Source organism: Oncorhynchus mykiss, chromosome 22 (assembly GCF_013265735.2).
Source record: "Oncorhynchus mykiss isolate Arlee chromosome 22, USDA_OmykA_1.1, whole genome shotgun sequence".
In the NCBI taxonomy this organism is placed as follows: domain Eukaryota; kingdom Metazoa; phylum Chordata; class Actinopteri; order Salmoniformes; family Salmonidae; genus Oncorhynchus; species Oncorhynchus mykiss.
In genome coordinates, this window is record NC_048586.1 from 42,368,269 (window position 1) to 42,391,818 (window position 23,550).

Consider the following 23,550-nt stretch of genomic DNA (forward strand, 5'->3'; position numbering starts at 1 on the left):
TTTCAACAGCCAGCTGTTTGTGGGTAGGAATGGCCTCATAGTCTCAGTTTCAACAGCCAGCTGTTTGTGGGTAGGACTGGCCTCATAGTCTCAGTTTCAACAGCCAGCTGTTTGTGGGTAGGACTGGCCTCATAGTCTCAGTTTCAACAGCTAGCTGTTTGTGGGTAGGACTAGCCTCATAGTCTCAGTTTCAACAGCTAGCTGTTTGTTGGTAGGACTAGCCTCATAGTCTCAGTTTCAACAGCTAGCTGTTTGTGGGTAGGACTGGCCTCATAGTCGCAGTCTCAACAGCCAGCTGTTTGTGGATAGGACTGGCCTCATAGTCTCAGTTTCAACAGCCAGCTGTTTGTGGGTAGGACTGACCTCATAGTCTCATTTTCAACAGCAAGCTGTTTGTGGGTAGGACTGGCCTCATAGTCTCAGTCTCAACAGCCAGCTGTTTGTGGGTAGGGCTAGCCTCATAGTCTCAGTCTCAACAGACAGCTGTTTGTGGGTAGGCCTGGCCTCACAGCCTTAGTTTCAGTTTCAACAGCCAGCTGTTTGTGGGTAGGACTGGCCTGGTCTCATAGCCTTAGTCTCAGTCTCAACAGCCAGCTGTTCAAATCAAATCAAATGTATTTATATAGCCCTTCGTACATCCGCTGTGCTGTACTGAAACCCAGCCTAAAACCCCAAACAGCATGCAATGCAGGTGTAGAAGCACGGTGGCTAGGAAAAACTGCCTAGAAAGGCCAAAACCTAGGAAGGAACCTAGAGAGGAACCAGGCTATGAGTGGTGGCCAGTCCTCTTCTGGCTGTGCCGGGTGGCGATTATAACAGAATATGGCCAAGATGTTCAAATGTTCATAAATTACCAGCATGGTCAAATAATATTAATCACAGTAGTTGGCGAGGGTGCAGCAAGTCAGCACCTCAGGAGTAAATGTCAGTTGGCTTTTCATAGCCGATCATTGAGAGTATCTCTACCATTCCTGCTGTCTCTAGAGAGATGCAAACAGCAGGTCTGGGACAGGTAGCACGTCCGGTGAACAGGTCAGGATTCCATAGCCGCAGGCAGAACAGTTGAAACTGGAGCAGCAGCACGGCCAGGTGGACTGGGGACAGCAAGGAGTCATCATGCCAGGTGGTCCCGAGGCATGTTCCTAGGGCTCAGGTCCTCCGAGAGAGAGAAAGAAAGAGAGAATTAGAGAGAGCATACTTAAATTCAAACAGGACACCGGATAAGACGGGAGAAGTACTCCAGGTATAACAAACTGACCCTAGCTCCCCCGACACGTAAACTACTGCAGCATAAATACTGGAGGCTGAGACAGGAGGGGTCAGGAGACACTGTGGCCCCATCCAATGATACCCCCAGACAGGGCCAAACAGGAAGGATATAACCCCACCCACTTTGCCAAAGCACAGCCCCCACACCACTAGTGGGATATCTTCAACCACCAACTTACCATCCTGAGACAAGGCCGAGTATAGCCCATAAAGATCTCCGCCACAACCCAAGGGGGGGCACCAACCCAGACAGGAAGATCACGTCAGTGACTCAACCCACTCAAGTGACGCACCCCTCCTAGGGACGGCATGAAAGAGCACCAGTAAGCCAGTGACTCAGCCCCTGTAATAGGGTTAGAGGCAGAGAATCCCAGTGGAGAGAGGGGAACCGGCCAGGCAGAGACAGCAAGGGCGGTTCGTTGCTCCAGAGCCTTTCCGTTCACCTTCACACTCCTGGGCCAGACTACACTCAATCATATGACCCACTGAAGAGATGAGTCTTCAGTAAAGACTTAAAGGTTGAGACTGAGTTTGCGTCTCTGACATGGGTAGGCAGACCGTTCCATAAAAATGGAGCTCTATAGGAGAAAGCCCTGCCTCCAGCTGTTTGCTTAGGAATTATAGGGACAATTAGGAGGCCTGCGTCTTGTGACCGTGGCGTACGTGTAGGTATGTACGGCAGGACCAAATCAGAAAGATAGGTAGGAGCAAGCCCATGTAATGTTTTGTAGGTTAGCAGTAAAACCTTGAAATCAGCCCTTGCCTTAACAGGAAGCCAGTTTAGGGAGGCTAGCACTGGAGTAATATGATCAACATTTTTGGTTCTAGTCAAGATTCTAGCAGCCGTATTTAGCACTAACTAAAGTTTATTTACTGCTTTATCCGGGTCGCCGGAAAGTAGAGCATTGCAGTAGTCTAACCTAGAAGTAACAAAAGCATGGATACATTTTTCTGCATCATTTTTGGACAGAAAGTTTCTGATTTTTGCAATGTTACGTAGATGGAAAAAAGCTGCCCTTAAAACAGTCTTTGTGGGTAGGACTGGCCTGGTCTCATAGCCTTGGTCTCACGCTCAACAGCCAACTGTTTGTGGGTAGGACTGCCTTTCTCATAGCCTTAGTTTCAGTCTCAACAGCCAACTGTTTGTGGGTAGGACTGCCTTTCTCATAGCCTTAGTTTCAGTCTCAATAGCCAGCTGTTTGCGGGTATGGCTGGCCTTAGTAATATAATATAACCCCTCTTAGGAAATAATTTATTTCAATACGCAGACTTTAACAGTGGCCTTTCCCCTGACAAGTTCCACCAGAGATATACTATTGTCTCGGTACATTTGCTATTTTAGGATTTATGATAGCCTCAAATAGACAATAGGTCACAGTATGAATGATCATATTCATTATGATTATTTCACAGTCACTTTCTGCTTATACCAAGGCATTACACACATGAATGGGTTTCCTATAAGACATTACCTATAAGCTTTCCCTGAGATTAAACCTTTGGTTGGCCATAAATCTTGATTTGTCTTTCAGGCGCATTACTGTTTCTTCTGCTTATAATGTTTGCAAAGGTCTGCCCAACACTTCATCCTAATAGCTATTCTTCCATATTTGCATATAGTTAGTCTTAATGAGCTCTTACATGTCTTACATACTTAAATCAAGGGTTGCAGTAAAGCAGTGGGCTTCTTTAGCCTCCCGGTGAGTTATTATGTATCACAACTAGACTACAAATGTGTTATAACATTGTTATAGGCATTATGAACTAGTTATAACCTGTGGTTCCTCCAGGGGGAACAGCAGCTAGTACTCAGTAGAATGTGATGCGTTATATACTAATTGTGTTATAACACTGTAATAAACATATGAACTAGTTATAACCTGTCGTCCCTCCTCCAGGGGGAACGGCGGCTAGGCAGAGGGGCTTCTTGGGTTGCATCAGAACTCTGACTATAAACGGTGTGACCTTTAACCTGGAGGAGCGGGCTAAGATGACCCCGGGGGTGAGCGCTGGCTGCCCCGGCCACTGCAGTGGCTCCAGCAGTCTCTGCCACAACAGCGGGAGGTGCATTGAGAAGAACAGCGGCTACGTCTGTGACTGCTCTCAGTCTGCCTATGGGGGGCCCTCCTGCAAGGAAGGTGTGTGATGATATGCCCCCCAAGAACTAGATGTAAATGGGTTCACTCATGATATTGTTGTTTGATTAATTATTGAATGGAAAAAACACTTGACACAATGATTAAGACATAAGAAAAGGCTTACATTTCCAAATGAAGATTAATCATGTATCTAAGGTCCTCGTCATACTTCATGTATTATACAGTAGAATGATGACATTCATATGCAACCGGTACTGTATAGCTCTCCACTCCCCTGCCGAAAAGTGTTGGGTCTTTTTTTTTTTCCTTGCCAGGTTTTGAGCCCTCCACAATCTAGAACAAAAAGTGCAACTCTTGAGCAAAAAGATTTGTGTATCCACTGCCGCATGTGTGGGATTCTTGAATATGGTTCTTAGCTTCATTTTCTCTGAACTACTGGATATACTTGTACCTGAGCCACTTGCATGTTAAGGAAATTCTTACCTTCAATCATTCTTAAGAAAAAAAGCAATATTGACCAATCTTAACCCTTTTCTGTAGATGCTCCTTTATTTCCAGCATCTGCTCTTGTGTGGGTAGAGAGCCTTCAATTATTTATTCTCTTTCCACTAAGTCATGATGACTTATTATGAAACTTAGTTATAAAAAAAATAAAACTCGCTGAGATTGTGCTTAGACTGCTATATAATTATGCAATATATATATTTCCCATTAATTAATTTTGAGGAGAACGGGAGAAGAGAAAATAACAGAATGCTTTGAGGGGTATTCACTTTGCTCTTGAAGTGGAGGTGTTGAGATCAGTGGCTTTCAGAGTGTAGATTGTGCTCCATTATCATGGAGCAGACACGTCTTTGACAAAGGGTGGTCTGTTTCTTATAGGATGTACATTTTGTTCTATTTTGTCCAATGAAATTGACAGAACGTGCATTCATCAAGAATGTTTTTTAAAATCTTTCTTCTGACTGTTGCTTTGGTTTAGCTAGAAAACAGCTACAATTTAATGGACATTATTTGCTCTCAACAATTTATCTTTTGAATTCAGTGTATTGCAGTATGTCTGTCCAAATGATCCATCCTCTCTCCCTGTCCCTACAGAGGTGTCTGTGTCGTTTAACAGAGAGTCGTCGGTGACCTACACCTTCCAGGAGCCTTTCTCTGTGATGCAGAATAGGAGCTTCCAGGCCTCCAGTGTCTACAGAGGGAACAGCAGGGCCAGAGAGAACATGGCTTTCATCTTCATGACCACACAGAGCCCTGCCATGCTGCTCACTGTCAGCACCTTCAGCCAGCAGTACATAGCAGTCATCCTGGCACGCAACGGTAGGGACACCTCTACTACTCATTTGTCAGTATTACAAATAATTTAATAATTTCTGAGGTGTACATTTACACCTCATTGCATTTGGTAATATGAGTGAAATTCAATATGCTTCAAACATATTTCCAGATTTGTATTTGGACTCTGACGGGAAGAAGTTGGGACTCCACCAAGGCTTTAGTGAAGGGTGTTATAATGACTCCATTAGCTGGCAGAGGGCAACTCTAAAATCAGAATGTAATCTCATTATATGGAAGAGAGTGCTAACTATTGCGTACTATTTACTCCAGCTGAGTGTTCTCTCCCATTGTACTGCACAGCAAAGAGCTGAAAAAAACACTTTGCCTTGCACACCTTTCAACACAAAGAATGCAATTCGTTTCATAGAAAGATGGATTTATAATCCCTTGACAAGTATGGAACAAGTAATGTGTCATGTTGAGAATATTTCCATCCATCACATAACAGACAGGAATAAAAAAAACAACTAATTTAACCTTGACAGATCCAAGTTCAATGGCGCGTCTAAGCCTATTCTGCCGCATCCATAACGAAGCCTTGATCACGCACCTTAACCTCTAATCTGACAGCCTTCCAAGGTGTACAGAAAGCCCATCAGCATCGTGTTGAGTGACGCCCTGTGTTTCTTTAAGTCTTTGCTCTTTTGTTCAATCAGAACGCGTGGATGAATCACACCTTTGTAAATATGGGAGGATCAGGAGGACACTTCATCCACAGTAATCTCAGGCACCCGGGCACTGTCAGGGGGTTCTCAAACACAACATAAATCCCTTCACCAACCGTGCTGGAATTGTAATATTGACCCAACTTCACTTGATAATGGAAAGCTCTCTGCCTCTCTGATCTAGTGTGGTGTGTGTGTGGGAGGAACATTTGGTGCATATTGACATATTCAACACAGGGCAAAGAGTTTAGGCTGCTCCAGGATACATATTTATGTCTAAAGAGGTAACTGTGGGGGCTTCAATAGAGAAGTCGATTTATAAATAAACTGCCAACACTCTTCATTGTATTTCAGTCAAAATGCTATTTTTGTTAATAAGCTTATCTTAATTCCAAACTCATTTCTATTGATTGATATGAATTTAAAATAAAGGTTTGTAGGTGAAGGTGAGGTGAGCCACATCATGAGATAAGTTTAGCTATTTAAATGTTATTCTCAAGCCTCCAGCTTGGGACAAACTCATCGGCAGAGCTCATGGATAATGGCTGTATTCAAAGAACAAGGCAATATTGTTTACAAATCACCATGAGGGCAATTGTTTCAATTATTTCAAAATATGATTTCATGTTGGCGCATACTTTAGCCCAAATGGTAACTGGAGATATTCGAACAGTCCTCACATTGACTTCAATGCGTGACTTTAACAAGTCCAATAGTCAACAACCTTTAATGTAGGTTTAAGATCTTTCAGTGCATAGTTTTCACCCAGTTTGTGTTGTGGTCTATAGGGAGTCTACAGATCTGGTACCATCTCCATGTGGACAGGAGGCCAGATGTGTTCAGTCCCAGACCCTCCAGCCTGGCAGACGGACACCTCCACCGTATCAGAATCCACCGTGAGGGAAAAGACGTCTACCTACAGGTGAGCAATGAATACATTTACAAAAGGTGTAGATCCTGTGCATTTTAATTCCATCACTACATATAGGCATGTCAATCCTCATTAATAACCCCCATAAATATTTGTCTAGTGGAGTATTTGCATATGATCTCAGTGATCCTTGTCCCAGAGTATGTGTTAGAGCAGGGGTACTCGATTATTACCCTTTGAGGTCCGTATCCTGCTGGTTTTCTGTTCTATCAGATAATTAATTGCACCCACCTTGTGTTCCCGGTCTAAACCAGTCCCTGATTAGCAACAATGAAAAAAACGCAGTGGAACTAGCTTCGAGGTCCAGAGTTTGAGGGTATTAGAGATACAAAACAGCAAAATACTGATCCTCGTTTATTTAAGAGGAGACATTTTAAAAAGTTTTCTCCTAAAGGGTTTTTAAATGACATGTTCTGCTCTGATTTAGCCACTATCTCCTGTATTCCTGTCCCTGAAAAATGTATCCTCCATATGTATTGCTTTGGCAGATAAACACACCCCTTTAAAAAAATTCAGAGTCAAAGAAAGATCCAATCCTTGGTTTTCTTCGGCGCTCTCTGAGCTCGTTCAAATGAGATAATCAGGCCTGGGCCAAAGCAAGGAAAACTGAATCTGTAGTAGACTCGCAATCTTTCAGGCAATTGAGAAACAAATGTACTATCTTGATGAAGAAAGCTAAATCAAGCCACCTTTTTTAGCTCTATCTCTGACTCTGCTGGGGATCCTTCTAAAATGTTGAAAACAGTAAATGCACTGAAGCATATAAATTCATCTTCTTCCCTGCCTAAGCAAGTTCTATCTGACTCTGGCATCATAACTGTTACGGTGCGTGAATGAGGACCCAAAAGCGAATTAACTTAAACAGAGCTTCTTTAATTACCAAACATAGGTAGGCTCAGACGGACCGGCAGATTCCGACAGGACAAGACAAGGTTACAGCAAACATGACGACAGTCTGGTTCAGGCATGAAACACAACAAACAAGAATCCGACAAGGACAGGAACAAAAACAGAGAGAGATATAGGGGACTAATCAGAGGGAAAAAGGGAACAGGTGGGAAAAGGGGTAACGAGGTGGTTAGGAGGAGACAAGGCACAGCTGGGGGAAAGAGGGGGAGAAAAGGTAACCTAACAACGACCAGCAGAGGGAGACAGGGTGAAGGGAAAGGACAGAGACAAGACACAACATGACAGTACATGACAGTACCCCCCCACTCACCGAGCGCCTCCTGGCGCACTCGAGGAGGAAACCTGGCGGCAACGGAGGAAATCCTCGATCAGCGCACGGTCCAGCACGTCCCGAGAGGGAACCCAACTCCTCTCCTCAGGACCGTACCCCTCCCAATCTACGAGGTACTGGTGACCACGGCCCCGAGGACGCATGTCCAAAATTCTACGGACCCTGTAGATGGGTGCGCCCTCGACAAGGATGGGGGGGGGGGGGGGGGAGACGAGCGGGGGCGCGAAGGACGGGCTTGATGCAGGAGACATGGAAGACCGGGTGGACGCGACGAAGGTATCGCGGAAGAAGAAGTCGAACTGCGACAGGATTAATGACCCGAGAAATACGGAACGGACCAATGAACCGCGGGGTCAACTTGCGAGAAGCCGTCTTAAGGGGAAGGTTCTGAGTGGAGAGCCAAACTCTCTGACCGCGACAATATCTAGGACTCTTAGTTCTACGCTTATTAGCAGCCCTCACAGTCTGCGTCCTATAACGGCAAAGTGCAGACCTGACCCTCTTCCAGGTGCGCTCGCAACGTTGGACAAAAGCCTGAGCGGAGGGGACGCTGGACTCGGCGAACTGAGATGAGAACAGCGGAGGCTGGTACCCGAGGCTACTCTGAAAAGGAGATAGCCCGGTCGCAGACGAAGGAAGCGAGTTGTGGGCGTATTCTGCCCAGGGGAGCTGTTCTGACCAAGACGCAGGGTTGCGAAAAGAAAGACTGCGTAAGATGCGACCAATAGTCTGATTGGCCCGTTCTGCTTGACCGTTAGACTGGGGGTGAAAGCCGGAAGAGAGACTGACGGAAGCCCCAATCAAACGGCAAAACTCCCTCCAAAATTGAGACGTGAATTGCGGACCTCTGTCCGAAACGACGTCTGACGGAAGGCCATGAATTCTGAAAACATTCTCGATGATGATTTGTGCCGTCTCTTTAGCAGAAGGAAGCTTAGCAAGGGGAATGAAATGAGCCGCCTTAGAGAACCTATCGACAACCGTAAGAATAACAGTCTTCCCCGCTGACGAAGGCAGTCCGGTGACAAAATCTAAGGCGATGTGAGACCACGGTCGAGAGGGAATAGGAAGCGGCCTGAGACGGCCGGCAGGAGGAGAGTTACCGGACTTAGTCTGCGCACAGACCGAACAAGCAGCCACGAAACGACGCGTGTCATGCTCCCGGGTGGGCCACCAAAAACGCTGGCGAATGGAAGCAAGCGTACCCCGAACGCCAGGGTGGCCGGCTAACTTGGCAGAGTGAGCCCACTGAAGAACGGCCAGACGAGTAGGAACGGGAACGAAAAGAAGGTTCCTAGGACAAGCGCGCGGCGACGGAGTGTGAGTGAGCGCTTGTTTTACCTGCCTCTCAATTCCCCAGACAGTCAACCCGACAACACGCCCCTCAGGGAGAATCCCCTCGGGGTCAGTGGAGGCTACTGAAGAACTGAAGAGACGAGACAAAGCATCAGGCTTGGTGTTCTTAGAGCCCGGACGATAAGAAATCACGAACTCGAAACGAGCGAAAAACAGCGCCCAACGCGCCTGACGCGCATTAAGTCGTTTGGCAGAACGGATGTACTCAAGGTTCCTATGGTCAGTCCAAACGACAAAAGGAACGGTCGCCCCCTCCAACCACTGTCGCCATTCGCCTAGGGCTAACCGGATGGCGAGCAGTTCGCGGTTACCCACATCATAGTTACGTTCCGACGGCGACAGGCGATGAGAAAAATACGCGCATGGGTGGACCTTGTCGTCAGAGAGGGAGCGCTGAGAAAGAATGGCTCCCACGCCCACCTCTGACGCGTCAACCTCGACAACGAACTGTCTAGAGACGTCAGGTGTAACAAGGATAGGAGCGGATGTAAAACGATTCTTGAGGAGATCAAAAGCTCCCTGGGCGGAAACGGACCACTTAAAGCACGTCTTGACAGAAGTAAGGGCTGTGAGAGGAGCTGCCACCTGACCGAAATTACGGATGAAACGACGATAGAAGTTCGCGAAGCCGAGAAAGCGCTGCAGCTCGACGCGTGACTTAGGGACGGGCCAATCAATGACAGCTTGGACCTTAGCGGGATCCATCTTAATGCCTTCAGCGGAAATAACAGAACCGAGAAATGTGACGGAGGAGGCATGAAAAGTGCACTTCTCAGCCTTCACAAAAAGACAATTCTCTAAAAGGCGCTGGAGGACACGTCGAACGTGCTGAACATGAATCTGGAGTGACGGTGAAAAAATCAGGATATCGTCAATGTAAACGAAAACAAAGATGTTCAGCATGTCTCTCAGGACATCATTGACTAATGCCTGAAAGACAGCTGGAGCGTTAGCGAGGCCGAAAGGAAGAACCCGGTATTCAAAGTGCCCTAACGGAGTGTTAAACGCCGTCTTCCACTCGTCCCCCTCCCTGATGCGCACGAGATGGTAAGCGTTACGAAGGTCCAACTTAGTGAAAAACCTGGCTCCCTGCAGGATCTCGAAGGCTGAAGACATAAGAGGAAGCGGATAACGATTCTTCACTGTTATGTCATTCAGCCCTCGATAATCTATGCAGGGGCGCAGAGACCCGTCCTTCTTCTTGACAAAAAAAAACCCCGCTCCGGCGGGAGAGGAGGAGGGGACTATGGTACCGGCGTCAAGAGCTACAGACAAATAATCTTCGAGAGCCTTACGTTCGGGAGCCGACAGAGAGTATAGTAGTATAGGGGGGTGGTTCCCGGAAGGAGATCAATACTACAATCATACGACCGGTGTGGAGGAAGAGAGGTGGCCCTGGACCGACTGAACACCGTGCGCAGATCGTGATATTCCTCCGGCACCCCTGTCAAATCACCAGGCTCCTCCTGTGAAGAAGAGACAGAGGAAACAGGAGGGATAGCAGACATTAAACATTTCACATGACAAGAGACGTTCCAGGAGAGGATAGAATTACTAGACCAATTAATGGAAGGATTATGACAAACTAGCCAGGGATGGCCCAAAACAACAGGTGTAAAAGGTGAACGAAAAATTAAAAAAGAAATGGTTTCACTATGATTACCAGAAACAGTGAGGGTTAAAGGTAGCGTCTCACGCTGAATCCTGGGGAGAGGACTACCATCCAGGGCGAACAAGGCCGTGGGCTCCTTTAACTGTCTGAGAGGAATGTCATGTTCCCGAGCCCAGGTCTCGTCCATAAAACAGCCCTCCGCCCCAGAGTCTATTAAGGCACTGCAGGAAGCTGACGAACCGGTCCAGCGTAGATGGACCGACAAGGTAGTGCAGGATCTTGAAGGAGAGACAGGAGTAGTAGCGCTCACCAGTAGCCCTCCGCTTACTGACGAGCTCTGGCCTTTTACTGGACATGAAGTGACAAAATGACCAGCGGAACCGCAATAGAGACAGAGGCGGTTGGTGATTCTCCGTTCCCTCTCCTTAGTCGAGATGCGGATACCTCCCAGCTGCATGGGCTCAGCACCCGAGCCGGCAGAGGAAGATGGTAGTGATGCGGAGAGGGGGGCGACGGAGAGCGCGAGCTCCTTTCCACGAGCTCGGTGACGAAGATCAACCCGTCGCTCAATGCGAATAGCGAGTTCAATCAAGGAATCCACGCTGGAAGGAACCTCCCGGGAGAGAATCTCATCCTTTACCTCTGCGCGGAGACCCTCCAGAAGACGAGCGAGCAAGGCCGGCTCGTTCCAGCCACTGGAGACAGCAAGAGTGCGAAACTCAATAGAGTAGTCTGTTATGGATCGATTGCCTTGACATAGGGAAGACAGGGCCCTGGAAGCCTCCTCCCCAAAAACAGATCGATCAAAAACCCGTATCATCTCCTCCTTAAAGTCCTGATACTGGTTAGTACACTCAGCCCTTGCCTCCCAGATTGCCGTGCCCCACTCACGAGCCCGTCCAATAAGGAGAGATATGACGTAGGCGACACAAGCAGTGCTCCTGGAGTAAGTGTTGGGCTGGAGAGAAAACACAATATCACACTGGGTGAGGAACGAGCGGCATTCAGTGGTCTCCCCAGAGTAACACGGCGGGTTATTGATTCTGGGCTCCGGAGATTCGAAAGCCCTGGAAGTGGCCGGTGGATCGAGGCGGAGATGGTGAACCTGTTCTGTGAGGTTGGAGACTTGGGTGGCCAGGGTCTCAACGGCATGTCGAGCAGCAGACACTTCCTGCTCGTGTCTGCCTAGCATCGCTCCCTGGATCCCGACGGCTGAGTGGAGAGGATCCGAAGTCGCTGGGTCCATTCTTGGTCGGATTCTTCTGTTACGGTGCGTGAATGAGGACCCAAAAGCGAATTAACTTAAACAGAGCTTCTTTAATTACCAAACATAGGTAGGCTCAGACGGACCGGCAGATTCCGACAGGACAAGACAAGGTTACAGCAAACATGACGACAGTCTGGTTCAGGCATGAAACACAACAAACAAGAATCCGACAAGGACAGGAACAAAAACAGAGAGAGATATAGGGGACTAATCAGAGGGAAAAAGGGAACAGGTGGGAAAAGGGGTAACGAGGTGGTTAGGAGGAGACAAGGCACAGCTGGGGGAAAGAGGGGGAGAAAAGGTAACCTAACAACGACCAGCAGAGGGAGACAGGGTGAAGGGAAAGGACAGAGACAAGACACAACATGACAGTACATGACAATAACAGAGAAGAATGGGATAAATTGTATTTTTAGTCATAATTTTATCTCGGCAGGCTTTTTATTTGAGAGAAACTGTGGTTTAATTGACCCTGGACAGTCAATTAACTGCTCTTCTATCTGCCAGCCTCTAGCTGACTGGATGGTTAAATCATCAACTTCTAGTGAATCTTTGTTTTCATTTCAACAATTTACTTTTGGTGAATTATTAACTGGGGCTGACATGCCTGATTGCTCCGTCATTAACCCATATGATTTACCTGACAATTATATCTAGTACTATCTCCAAGGCTTAGAAGACGGACCATGTACTCCCCCTTCAGAAAGGTGACCTTTGTGACCTAATTCATTATTGCCCTATTTCTAAACTTAGCTAAAATATTATAGTCCTTGATTAACTCTCAGCTAAGATCTTACTTATCTTTGAAATGCATTTCAATTGTACATCAGTCGGGTTTTAGACCAGGTCATAGCACTATCTCTATGCATCCCTAGTTATAAATGATGTGGTTGACTTTATGGATAAAAGGCAACATTGTGCTGCCCTTCTTCATGAACCTGTCAAATGCTTTCGATACTGTTGATCACTCACTACTAATTCACAAGCTTTCCTCAATTGGCTTAGACCAGGCTGCATGTAAATTGTCTAAAAATTACTTGACAAATAGAACTCATTGTGTATCTACTGATACAAATTGTATTTTATAATGCATATTGATGAGTTAGGAAGCTGAGAATTAAATTGGGCTTCTATGGAAATAGGTCCTGCCTCTCGTTAAATAGTAGAAAGCAGATTATTCAGTCAACATGGCGACATCATCTATGGCGACGTCATCTGCCACTGCATTAAAGTATTGATAAGCCGTTTATCATAGCGCTCTGCGCTTTATTATGGGCAACAGTTTTAGTACTCATCACTGCATTCTCTATCAGAAAGTTGGTTGGCCCTCTTTGATATCACGTAGGTTGATACATTTCTATGTTTTTATGGGAAACAGTTTTAGTACTCATCACTGCATTCTCTACCAGAAAGTTGGTTGGCCCTCTTTGATATCACGTAGGTTGATACATTTCTATGTTTCTATGTCTTATTACTGATGAAGGTGTTTGTTCTGCTGCCTCTAGGTCAACTCAGAAAGCTGATTGAGGACCTTATTACTGATGAAGGTGTTTGTTCTGCTGCCTCTAGGTCAACTCAGAAAGCTGATTGAGGACCTTATTACTGATGAAGGTGTTTGTTCTGCTGCCTCTAGGTCAACTCAGAAAGCTGATTGAGGACCTTATTACTGATGAAGGTGTTTGTTCTGCTGCCTCTAGGTCAACTCAGAAAGCTGATTGAGGACCTTATTACTGATGAAGGTGTTTGTTCTGCTGCCTCTAGGTCCATTCAGAAAGCTGATTGAGGACCTTATTACTGATGAAGGTGTTTGTTCTGCTGCCTCTAGGTCAACTCAGAAAGCTGATTGAGGACCTTATTACTGATCAATGTGTTTGTTCTGCTGCCTCTAGGTCAACTCAGAAAGCTGATTGAGGACCTTATTACTGATCAATGTGTTTGTTCTGCTGCCTCTAGGTCAACTCAGAAAGCTGATTGAGGACCTTATTACTGATGAAGGTGTTTGTTCTGCTGCCTCTAGGTCAACTCAGAAAGCTGATTGAGGACCTTATTACTGATGAAGGTGTTTGTTCTGCTGCCTCTAGGTCAACTCAGAACGCTGATTGAGGACCTTATTACTGATGAAGGTGTTTGTTCTGCTGCCTCTAGGTCAACTCAGAAAGCTGATTGAGGACCTTATTACTGATGAAGGTGTTTGTTCTGCTGCCTCTAGGTCAACTCAGAAAGCTGATTGAGGACCTTATTACTGATGAAGGTGTTTGTTCTGCTGCCTCTAGGTCAACTCAGAAAGCTGATTGAGGACCTTATTACTGATGAAGGTGTTTGTTCTGCTGCCTCTAGGTCAACTCAGAAAGCTGATTGAGGACCTTATTACTGATGAAGGTGTTTGTTCTGCTGCCTCTAGGTCAACTCAGAACGCTGATTGAGGACCTTATTACTGATGAAGGTGTTTGTTCTGCTGCCTCTAGGTCAACTCAGAAAGCTGATTGAGGACCTTATTACTGATGAAGGTGTTTGTTCTGCTGCCTCTAGGTCAACTCAGAAAGCTGATTGAGGACCTTATTACTGATGAAGGTGTTTGTTCTGCTGCCTCTAGGTTAACTCAGAACGCTGATTGAGGACCTTATTACTGATGAAGGTGTTTGTTCTGCTGCCTCTAGGTCAACTCAGAACGCTGATTGAGGACCTTATTACTGATGAAGGTGTTTGTTCTGCTGCCTCTAGGTCAACTCAGAAAGCTGATTGAGGACCTTATTACTGATGAAGGTGTTTGTTCTGCTGCCTCTAGGTCAACTCAGAAAGCTGATTGAGGACCTTATTACTGATGAAGGTGTTTGTTCTGCTGCCTCTAGGTCAACTCAGAAAGCTGATTGAGGACCTTATTACTGATGAAGGTGTTTGTTCTGCTGCCTCTAGGTCAACTCAGAAAGCTGATTGAGGACCTTATTACTGATGAAGGTGTTTGTTCTGCTGCCTCTAGGTCAACTCAGAAAGCTGATTGAGGACCTTATTACTGATGAAGGTGTTTGTTCTGCTGCCTCTAGGTCAACTCAGAAAGCTGATTGAGGACCTTATTACTGATGAAGGTGTTTGTTCTGCTGCCTCTAGGTCAACTCAGAAAGCTGATTGAGGACCTTATTACTGATGAAGGTGTTTGTTCTGCTGCCTCTAGGTCAACTCAGAAAGCTGATTGAGGACCTTATTACTGATGAAGGTGTTTGTTCTGCTGCCTCTAGGTCAACTCAGAAAGCTGATTGAGGACCTTATTACTGATGAAGGTGTTTGTTCTGCTGCCTCTAGGTTAACTCAGAACGCTGATTGAGGACCTTATTACTGATGAAGGTGTTTGTTCTGCTGCCTCTAGGTCAACTCAGAACGCTGATTGAGGACCTTATTACTGATGAAGGTGTTTGTTCTGCTGCCTCTAGGTCAACTCAGAAAGCTGATTGAGGACCTTATTACTGATGAAGGTGTTTGTTCTGCTGCCTCTAGGTCAACTCAGAAAGCTGATTGAGGACCTTATTACTGATGAAGGTGTTTGTTCTGCTGCCTCTAGGTCAACTCAGAAAGCTGATTGAGGACCTTATTACTGATGAAGGTGTTTGTTCTGCTGCCTCTAGGTCAACTCAGAAAGCTGATTGAGGACCTTATTACTGATGAAGGTGTTTGTTCTGCTGCCTCTAGGTCAACTCAGAACGCTGATTGAGGACCTTATTACTGATGAAGGTGTTTGTTCTGCTGCCTCTAGGTCAACTCAGAAAGCTGATTGAGGACCTTATTACTGATGAAGGTGTTTGTTCTGCTGCCTCTAGGTCAACTCAGAAAGCTGATTGAGGACCTTATTACTGATGAAGGTGTTTGTTCTGCTGCCTCTAGGTCAACTCAGAAAGCTGATTGAGGACCTTATTACTGATGAAGGTGTTTGTTCTGCTGCCTCTAGGTCAACTCAGAAAGCTGATTGAGGACCTTATTACTGATGAAGGTGTTTGTTCTGCTGCCTCTAGGTCAACTCAGAAAGCTGATTGAGGACCTTATTACTGATGAAGGTGTTTGTTCTGCTGCCTCTAGGTCAACTCAGAAAGCTGATTGAGGACCTTATTACTGATGAAGGTGTTTGTTCTGCTGCCTCTAGGTCCATTCAGAAAGCTGATTGAGGACCTTATTACTGATGAAGGTGTTTGTTATGCTGCCTCTAGGTCCATTCAGAAAGCTGATTGAGGACATTATTACTGATGAAGGTGTTTGTTATGCTGCCTCTAGGTCAACTCAGAAAGCTGATTGAGGACCTTATTACTGATGAAGGTGTTTGTTCTGCTGCCTCTAGGTCAACTCAGAAAGCTGATTGAGGACCTTATTACTGATGAAGGTGTTTGTTCTGCTGCCTCTAGGTCCATTCAGAAAGCTGATTGAGGACCTTATTACTGATGAAGGTGTTTGTTATGCTGCCTCTAGGTCAACTCAGAAAGCTGATTGAGGACCTTATTACTGATCAATGTGTTTGTTCTTTATGACCGTGTTTTTCTTTCTGCTTGCATTTTTGTATTTACATTTTGATGTGTATATTTTCTGTCATCTATGTCATTTAGGGCTCATCTGTAAAATAGACTTTGTCTCAGTATGACTCCCTGATAAATAAAGTTTAAATAAAAACATTTAACAAATGTATACCCCTATGAGAGTGCATTGGTACTACAGTAAACGGCAGCCATTTAAATGAAAGAATACTCAATCCATAATGTATTGAAATGTAAAATGGATTTGTAATTCCTGTAATCCTCCTTATTATTTGATTATCTTTCACTTTCCCACCAGATCGACCAGGACATCCACAGGAAGTACACCCTGTCATCTGATGCAGAGTTGATCTTAATCAGATCCTTGACTTTGGGCATAGTCGTCGGTAAGCCTTCCAATTAAATTCTACTGCCATGCAAGGAGCTATTTTGAATAATGGAAGGTGGAGGACCATTTAGTGGAACCATACTATGATACTGAAGAAGTTTAGGTTTTTCACATGTTCTGTTTTTGACTTAATGTTCAAATGCTCATAACAATTTCCCAAAATGTTCATACCCCGTCTCAGAACAGCTTTTGTAATCGCAGATTTAAAGATTTTGACCATCATTGCTGAAGGATGATTATTTTTTATATCCCTCACTGCTGTTGCCATAGAAACATGTATATTTAATTCCGGAGGGAAATAATGGTGAACCTAATAAAGGCTGAATAAAGATTAATTGATGGGACCTAAAACACAGAAATGTCTTAAACAATAACCTAGACAGAAAGCAAACTCTCTCACCTCCTCTCCCTCTCTTTCCCGCTCTAATGAAGATCTATTAAAAATGCTCTTCATACATATCTTCCCCAATGACTCATTTGTACATCATGAAGTATGTTTTGTAGTTTTTAGTGGGAGACTGCTGCTATAATGCTTCAATGTTAATTCTGTATAACAGGAGGTGAAAATGTTGATGAGGAAGTGATGCAGGCAGGATCTAAGGGCTTCATTGGCTGCCTGTCGTCCGTCCAGTTCAATCACATGGCTCCACTGAAGGCAGCGCTACTGAACCGTGGCAGCTCATTGGTCAGTGTACGGGGTCACCTGGTGGAGTCTAACTGTGGGGCTCCGGCTGACTCAACAACCTCACACCCACTCTCAGGTAAGTGCTGCTGTTGTAAAACACAGTCTCCACTCAGCTAACTGGATAAAACAAGTAAATGAGTTCCTTTACTCTGCCACAGCTGTTCAGCTTTCACAGCGGAAGCCATTTGGAGCTGTGTGGAATCGATTGTGGATGTTCCCAGTCTCGCCTCCTGCTTAAAGCATCATTATTACATTTCAGATGAATCACGAATGAGTCGACAATGAGCTGAAGCCTGCCAGCCTGATGGAACTTTTGTTTTTCATTGTTTACGCAGTTAAACAAATAAGTTATCTTCTGCCACATACACCCTGTTGAGGAACATCCATTTTGCTGCACAGCTCGTTCACTCATTACTGAAAGATAATGAATGGGCCTTTCTTCCCTGCCAGATCAAGCTGCGAAAACAAACAAAGATAATATCAGCCTGCATGACTCGGCAGTCATAGGAGGTTTGTTTCTCTATTTTATCTTAATTTATTGTTTCGGTGTTAATATGAAACTAGTCCCAGATGTCACTTTGTTTCACTGTCTTTCTTCCTCTCTCTCTCTTCCTCTCTCTCTCTTCCTCTCTCTCTCTTCCTCTCTCTCTCACTCTCTTACCTCACAATGGCTGTCCCTCTGAAGTGTTTTGTGAATTGGGTTCCTCATTGTTAAAGCTGCAATGTGTAACTGGTAGATATGTTCTATGTGCACTATTTCTATGCTTCCCATTCTTTCGTTACGTTTTTGCATCTATTACTTCCAGTTTTGTACACCAGCTTCAAACAGCTGAAAATACAATTATTTTTGGTTATGGAAAATAGGTTTCACAGCAGTGTAGATGGTACAATGATGATACACTATAATTGCTTGTTTTTGTCACATATACAGTTCAAAAGTGCTGGACACACAACTAGCTATATACATGTAGAAAAATAGGGGGGAATAAACAGTGCAATGGGACTATTAAGCAAACTATTCAAATTTTAGCAACCAGGTAATGGCGCAGCGATTTCTGCATAGTGCATTTTTAAGTCCAGGATAACTTATTTCTAATAAATTGAGACGTACCATGATATGAGTCATGACCCCAGCCCCCCTCAGATGTTATAACTAAAATGGCTGCCCTTGCTCCCCCGCAGGTGTGGTGTCAGCAGTAATCTTCATCACTCTGTGTGTAGTGGTGGTGATGACCCGTTTCCTGTACCAGCACCGGCAGGCCCGGAGAGACGCCAGCATCAAGGAGAAGGAGCACCAAACCAACCTGGAAATAGCCTGCCGGAGAGAAGCAGCCTACCAGGCAGAACCAGCCTACAGGACAGAGTGCCACCTCCATGACAGTCATAGCTCCACCCTCAGGGACAACAGGGAGTACTATATCTGACCACAGTGTCCAGCCAAGCCTTCTAGCCATCGCCGCTTACCTCTCTTCTGTTTTGTCTAGCTGTCTGCACAGGAGGAGGCAGCCTTTTTCCTCCCTCCTCTGGGGTAGAAATTAAGAATTCCTTCTCCTTTAGGGAACTGTGGGAATATCCTGATGGGGAATTTCTTCCCGTTTCTGTGTAGATACTCCGTAGGACGGGACTTGTAGCTGCAAATATGTTGACCGGCCGGCTCACAAATGGTGGTGATGGGACAGGAAAACAGTGCCATAAGAGATTGAAGCATATGGATATGGTGCAATGGATTTATCCAATGACAGAAATACAAAGAGTCTGGAAAGATTAGAATATTCAATGTTATGGTAAAAGTGGGCAATGTTATGGAAGAGTGGTCAATGTTATGGGAAGAGTGGTCAATATTATGGTAAAAGTGGGCCATGTTATGGAAGAGTGAGCAATGTTATGAAAGATTGAGCAATGTTATGGAAGATTGAGCAATGTTATGGGAAGAGTGGTCAATGTTATGGGAAGAGTGGTCAATGTTATGGAAGAGTGGTCAATGTTATGGGAAGAGTGGGCAATGTTATGGGAAAAAGCCACAATGGTGTAGATGGCCAAGATTAAACTATCCCACTGTCGTGTGGGGAAGAAATCTCCTGACGCACAGAAACTACACACAGATGCACTTACTCCATTTCAAATACTTACGAAAAGGACGAGAAGTTCAACAGCTTTCACATCTGTGCCATTGATGTAATACAGAGGGTCAATACAGAGTGGGTTGCCTTCAGAGGGCAGGGAGACTATTCAGCCACCATTTTGATGGTAATTACAGTACCGCAGTGCAGTGCTCTGGGAATGGTTGAAAAGGCTCAATGCAAAGGCCTTCTTAGATAACATAATATTAAATAACACATTGGAATAAGATAAGTATTGTTTTACTGATCTTGATAATGCAGTGATTAATTAAGATTAAATACAAAAAGTTATATATTTAAATTTCATTAAATCCCTAAATAAAGCCATTTAAAAATTACATCAATACAAGAGACAGGTGCCTGGACCGGTTTCCTACATTTTTCTTTGGAAAATTGAAAATCATTGTTCTTTCTGCCCAATGTTCTTGAGGTTTCTATGCCGTAGGCTAGGATGCTTTGTATTGCTGCAAGGAAGAGACTGTAAAAAGAACCCAGCTGACTGGAACATCTGCTAGCTGTCCCCTAGCAAGAGAACCAACCCATCACATCCCACTCAAGTGGCTGCCGGCCAAGGGTTAGAAGAGTCTTCAAAGAGCTGCCATATACAAAGCTTTAGTTGTTCCTCATCTTCTCATAAGCTCTTTGTCTTTTCTTGGTACTTTTCATTGTTTCGTTTGGATTGCTTCCTCAAGCAGCCATTTGTTCTGGCACACCTTTGATCCTGGTCATGCATTGGTGACCATTTTATATCTTATTTCTTATTTGAAGTTTGTAATTCATTGCTTTTGTACTGATTGTCAACAGTATCCCTATGTTAGATCTACATTATAAGGTGATTAGTGTTTACTGGTATTGGATGATGGATGTGGATGCTCAGCTTAGTTTTATTTTCCACCTAAAATGAAGAGGGAAAGTATCATCAGTGCAAAATTACCCAGTTTGACAGTTTAGAAACAATAAAAACAGAGAATGAAAATTCATACGTAAAACTCTTTCATGAGCAACAATTCATATACACACCGTCACAAAATAATAAGATTGGCTGAGGTATTGCCTGAAAACATTTTTCTTTCAAATTAAAGTGTCCTTGAAAGCAAGTTATAATTCACCTCTGAGACTCCTATTTGTACTTGTTGATATTGTGATTACTTTGAGGGCCAATTTTGTATGGCTATAATTGTACAGGTATATTATGAATATATGTTTAATAAAACCAAACATTCTTTTTGAAAAATAATTCATATTTTCCAGATGTTTCCGTGCTACATAACCTCTATCACAACCATTCTCTTTCTTCCGTTCACACACATTTTTTGGGGCTTTGAATACGGTATGTGTGTTTGCATTTGTTGGTACATGTGTGTATAAGCATGTACAGACCAAGGATGGGTGGTGCTGTGTATTCTGATGAAGTAGAAACATTCATTACGTGGTGTGAAACTACGTCCCGTCTTCCTCCAAACGTTGTTATGGTAAATAGGGTACAAAATGGAATCTGACCTAATTCAATCACAAAGCCAGAACATTAAATTGCTTCGATGTCAGAACTGTAGTTGTGGAACATTTTATTGTGTCTCTTTTTTTTTGTGACCACATTTATATATTTTTCTGTGATTTCTTTGTTGGGTGTGTGGGGGGTTAAAGGGACAACCGACACATAATTTGCTACTCAGTTAATATCGTATTTACCTGTAGGCTGCCACTCCAAAAGAAAATAAAACATTTAGAAAAAAAGGACAGTATTGATCATTATGATTGTATTAAAGAGTTTATATTTAGTATGTAAAGGAAAATAAACTAAAATAAGAGAGCCAACCTCCCAACCCCAACCATCCATCCATCCATCCAACCCCACCCATCCATCCATCCACCCAACCCCACCCATCCATCCATCCATCCATCCAACCCCACCCATCCATCCATCCACCCAACCCCACCCATCCATCCATCCATCCATCCATCCATCCATCCAACCCCACCCATCCATCCATCCATCCATCCAAACCCACCAATCCATCCAACCCAACCCATCCATCCATCCATCCATCAACCCCACCCATCCATCCATCCATCCATCCAACCCCACCCCACCCATCCATCCATCCAACCCCACCCATCCATTCATTCATCCATCCATCCATCCATCCATCCATCCAACATGTGAATATCTACATTCATGCACTTCAAAATGAATTTTGTAACTCTGTCCCAGAAATATGCAACTGCAGGACACTCACATCATAGGAAGAAATGTGCTTACTTGATTTAGGGGACACAGTCGCCAGTTAGGAGTTGGGGCCAATTTTATCGTAAAATGTTTCCTTGGTGTTATATACACTCTGCAAATTTTTTTTTAACCTTTATTTAGCTAGGGAAGTCAGTTAAGAACAAATTCTTATTTTCAATGATGGCCTAGGAACAGTAGGTTAACTGCCTTGTTCAGGGGTAGAACGACAGATTTTTACCTTGTCAGCTCAGGGATTCTATCTTGCAACTTTCTGTTTACTATTCCAACGCTCTAACCACTAGGCTAGCTGCTGCCAACTAAACTTAAAATTTAGAGCTTGATGATTCGGATTACGGGACGCCAAGGTAATATTTTTACATATCCTGCTCCAGTTAAAGGGTTTTTCAGATTTTTGTATTATATTTTTATTTTTTATTTCACCTTTATTTAACCAGGTAGACTAGTTGAGAACAAGTTCTAATTTACAACTGCGACCTGGCCAAGATAAAGCATAGCAGTGTGAACCGACAACAACACAGAGTTACACATGGAGTAAACAATAAACAAGTCAATAACAGTAGAAAAAATTACAAAAAGAGTATATACATTGTGTGCAAAAGGCATGAGGAGGTAGGCGAATAATTACAATTTTGCAGATTAACACTGGAGTGATAAATGATCAGATGGTCATGTACAGGTAGAGATACTGATGTGCAAAAGAGCAGAAAAGTAAATAAATAAAAACAGTATGGGGATGAGGTAGGTAAATTGGGTGGGCTATTTACCGATGGACTATGTACAGCTGCAGCGATTGGTTAGTTGCTCAGATAGCAGATGTTTAAAGTTGGTGAGGGAGATAAAAGTCTCCAACTTCAGCGATTTTTGCAAAACCCACCCGCAGCAGAGAACTGGAAGGAAAGGCGGCCAAAATAGGTGTTGGCTTTAGGGATGATCAGTGAGATACACCTGCTTGAGCGCTTGCTACGGGTGGGTGTTGCTATTGTGACCAGTGAACTGAGATAAGGCGGAGCTTTACCTAGCATGGACTTGTAGATGACCTGGAGCCAGTGGGTCTGGCGACGAATATGTAGCGAGGGCCAGCCGACTAGAGCATACAGGTTGCAGTGGTGGGTGGTATAAGGTGCTTTAGTAACAAAACGGATGGCACTGTGATAAACTGCATCCAGTTTGCTTAGTAGAGTATTGGAAGCTATTTTGTAGATGACATCGCCAAAGTCTAGGGTAAGTTTGGCGGCGTGAGTGAAGGAGGCTTTGTTGCGGAATAGAAAGCCGACTCTAGATTTGATTTTAGATTGGAGATGTTTGATATGAGTCTGGAAGGAGAGTTTACAGTCTAGCCAGACACCTAGGTACTTATAGATGTCCACATATTCTAGGTCGGAAACATCCAGGGTGGTGATGCTAGTCGGGCGTGCAGGTGCAGGCAGCGAACGGTTGAAAAGCATGCATTTGGTTTTACTAGCTTTTAAGAGCAGTTGGAGGCCACGGAAGGAGTGTTGTATGGCATTGAAGCTCATTTGGAGGTTAGATAGCACAGTGTCCAAGGAAGGGCCAGAAGTATACAGAATGGTGTCGTCTGCGTAGAGGTGGATCAGGGAATCGCCCGTAGCAAGAACAACATCATTGCTATATACAGAGAAAAGAGTCGGCCCGAGAATTGAACACTGTGGCACCCCCATAGAGACTGCCAGAGGACCGGACAACATGCCCTCCGATTTGACACACTGAACTATGTCTGCAAAGTAGTTGGTGAACCAGGCAAGGCAGTCATTAGAAAAACCGAGGCTACTGAGTCTACCGATAAGAATTAGGTGATTG

General features: G+C 44.5%; 1 protein-coding gene across 1 annotated transcript in view; it reads left to right on the forward strand.

The window, feature by feature from the left end:
- The window catches only part of LOC110501889 (contactin-associated protein-like 5), a 133,052-nt gene extending 111,852 nt beyond the window's left edge, over nt 1–21,200 (forward strand). Inside the window, exons 18-24 of the mRNA XM_021579744.2 lie at nt 3,168–3,407; nt 4,467–4,691; nt 6,163–6,296; nt 16,590–16,677; nt 17,237–17,440; nt 17,815–17,874; nt 18,547–21,200. Coding sequence (XP_021435419.1) covers nt 3,168–3,407; nt 4,467–4,691; nt 6,163–6,296; nt 16,590–16,677; nt 17,237–17,440; nt 17,815–17,874; nt 18,547–18,788 — 1,193 coding nt within the window. The 3' untranslated portion in view covers nt 18,789–21,200. The remainder of the gene's footprint in view (nt 1–3,167; nt 3,408–4,466; nt 4,692–6,162; nt 6,297–16,589; nt 16,678–17,236; nt 17,441–17,814; nt 17,875–18,546) is intronic.
- The last annotated feature ends 2,350 nt before the right edge of the window (nt 21,201–23,550 follow it).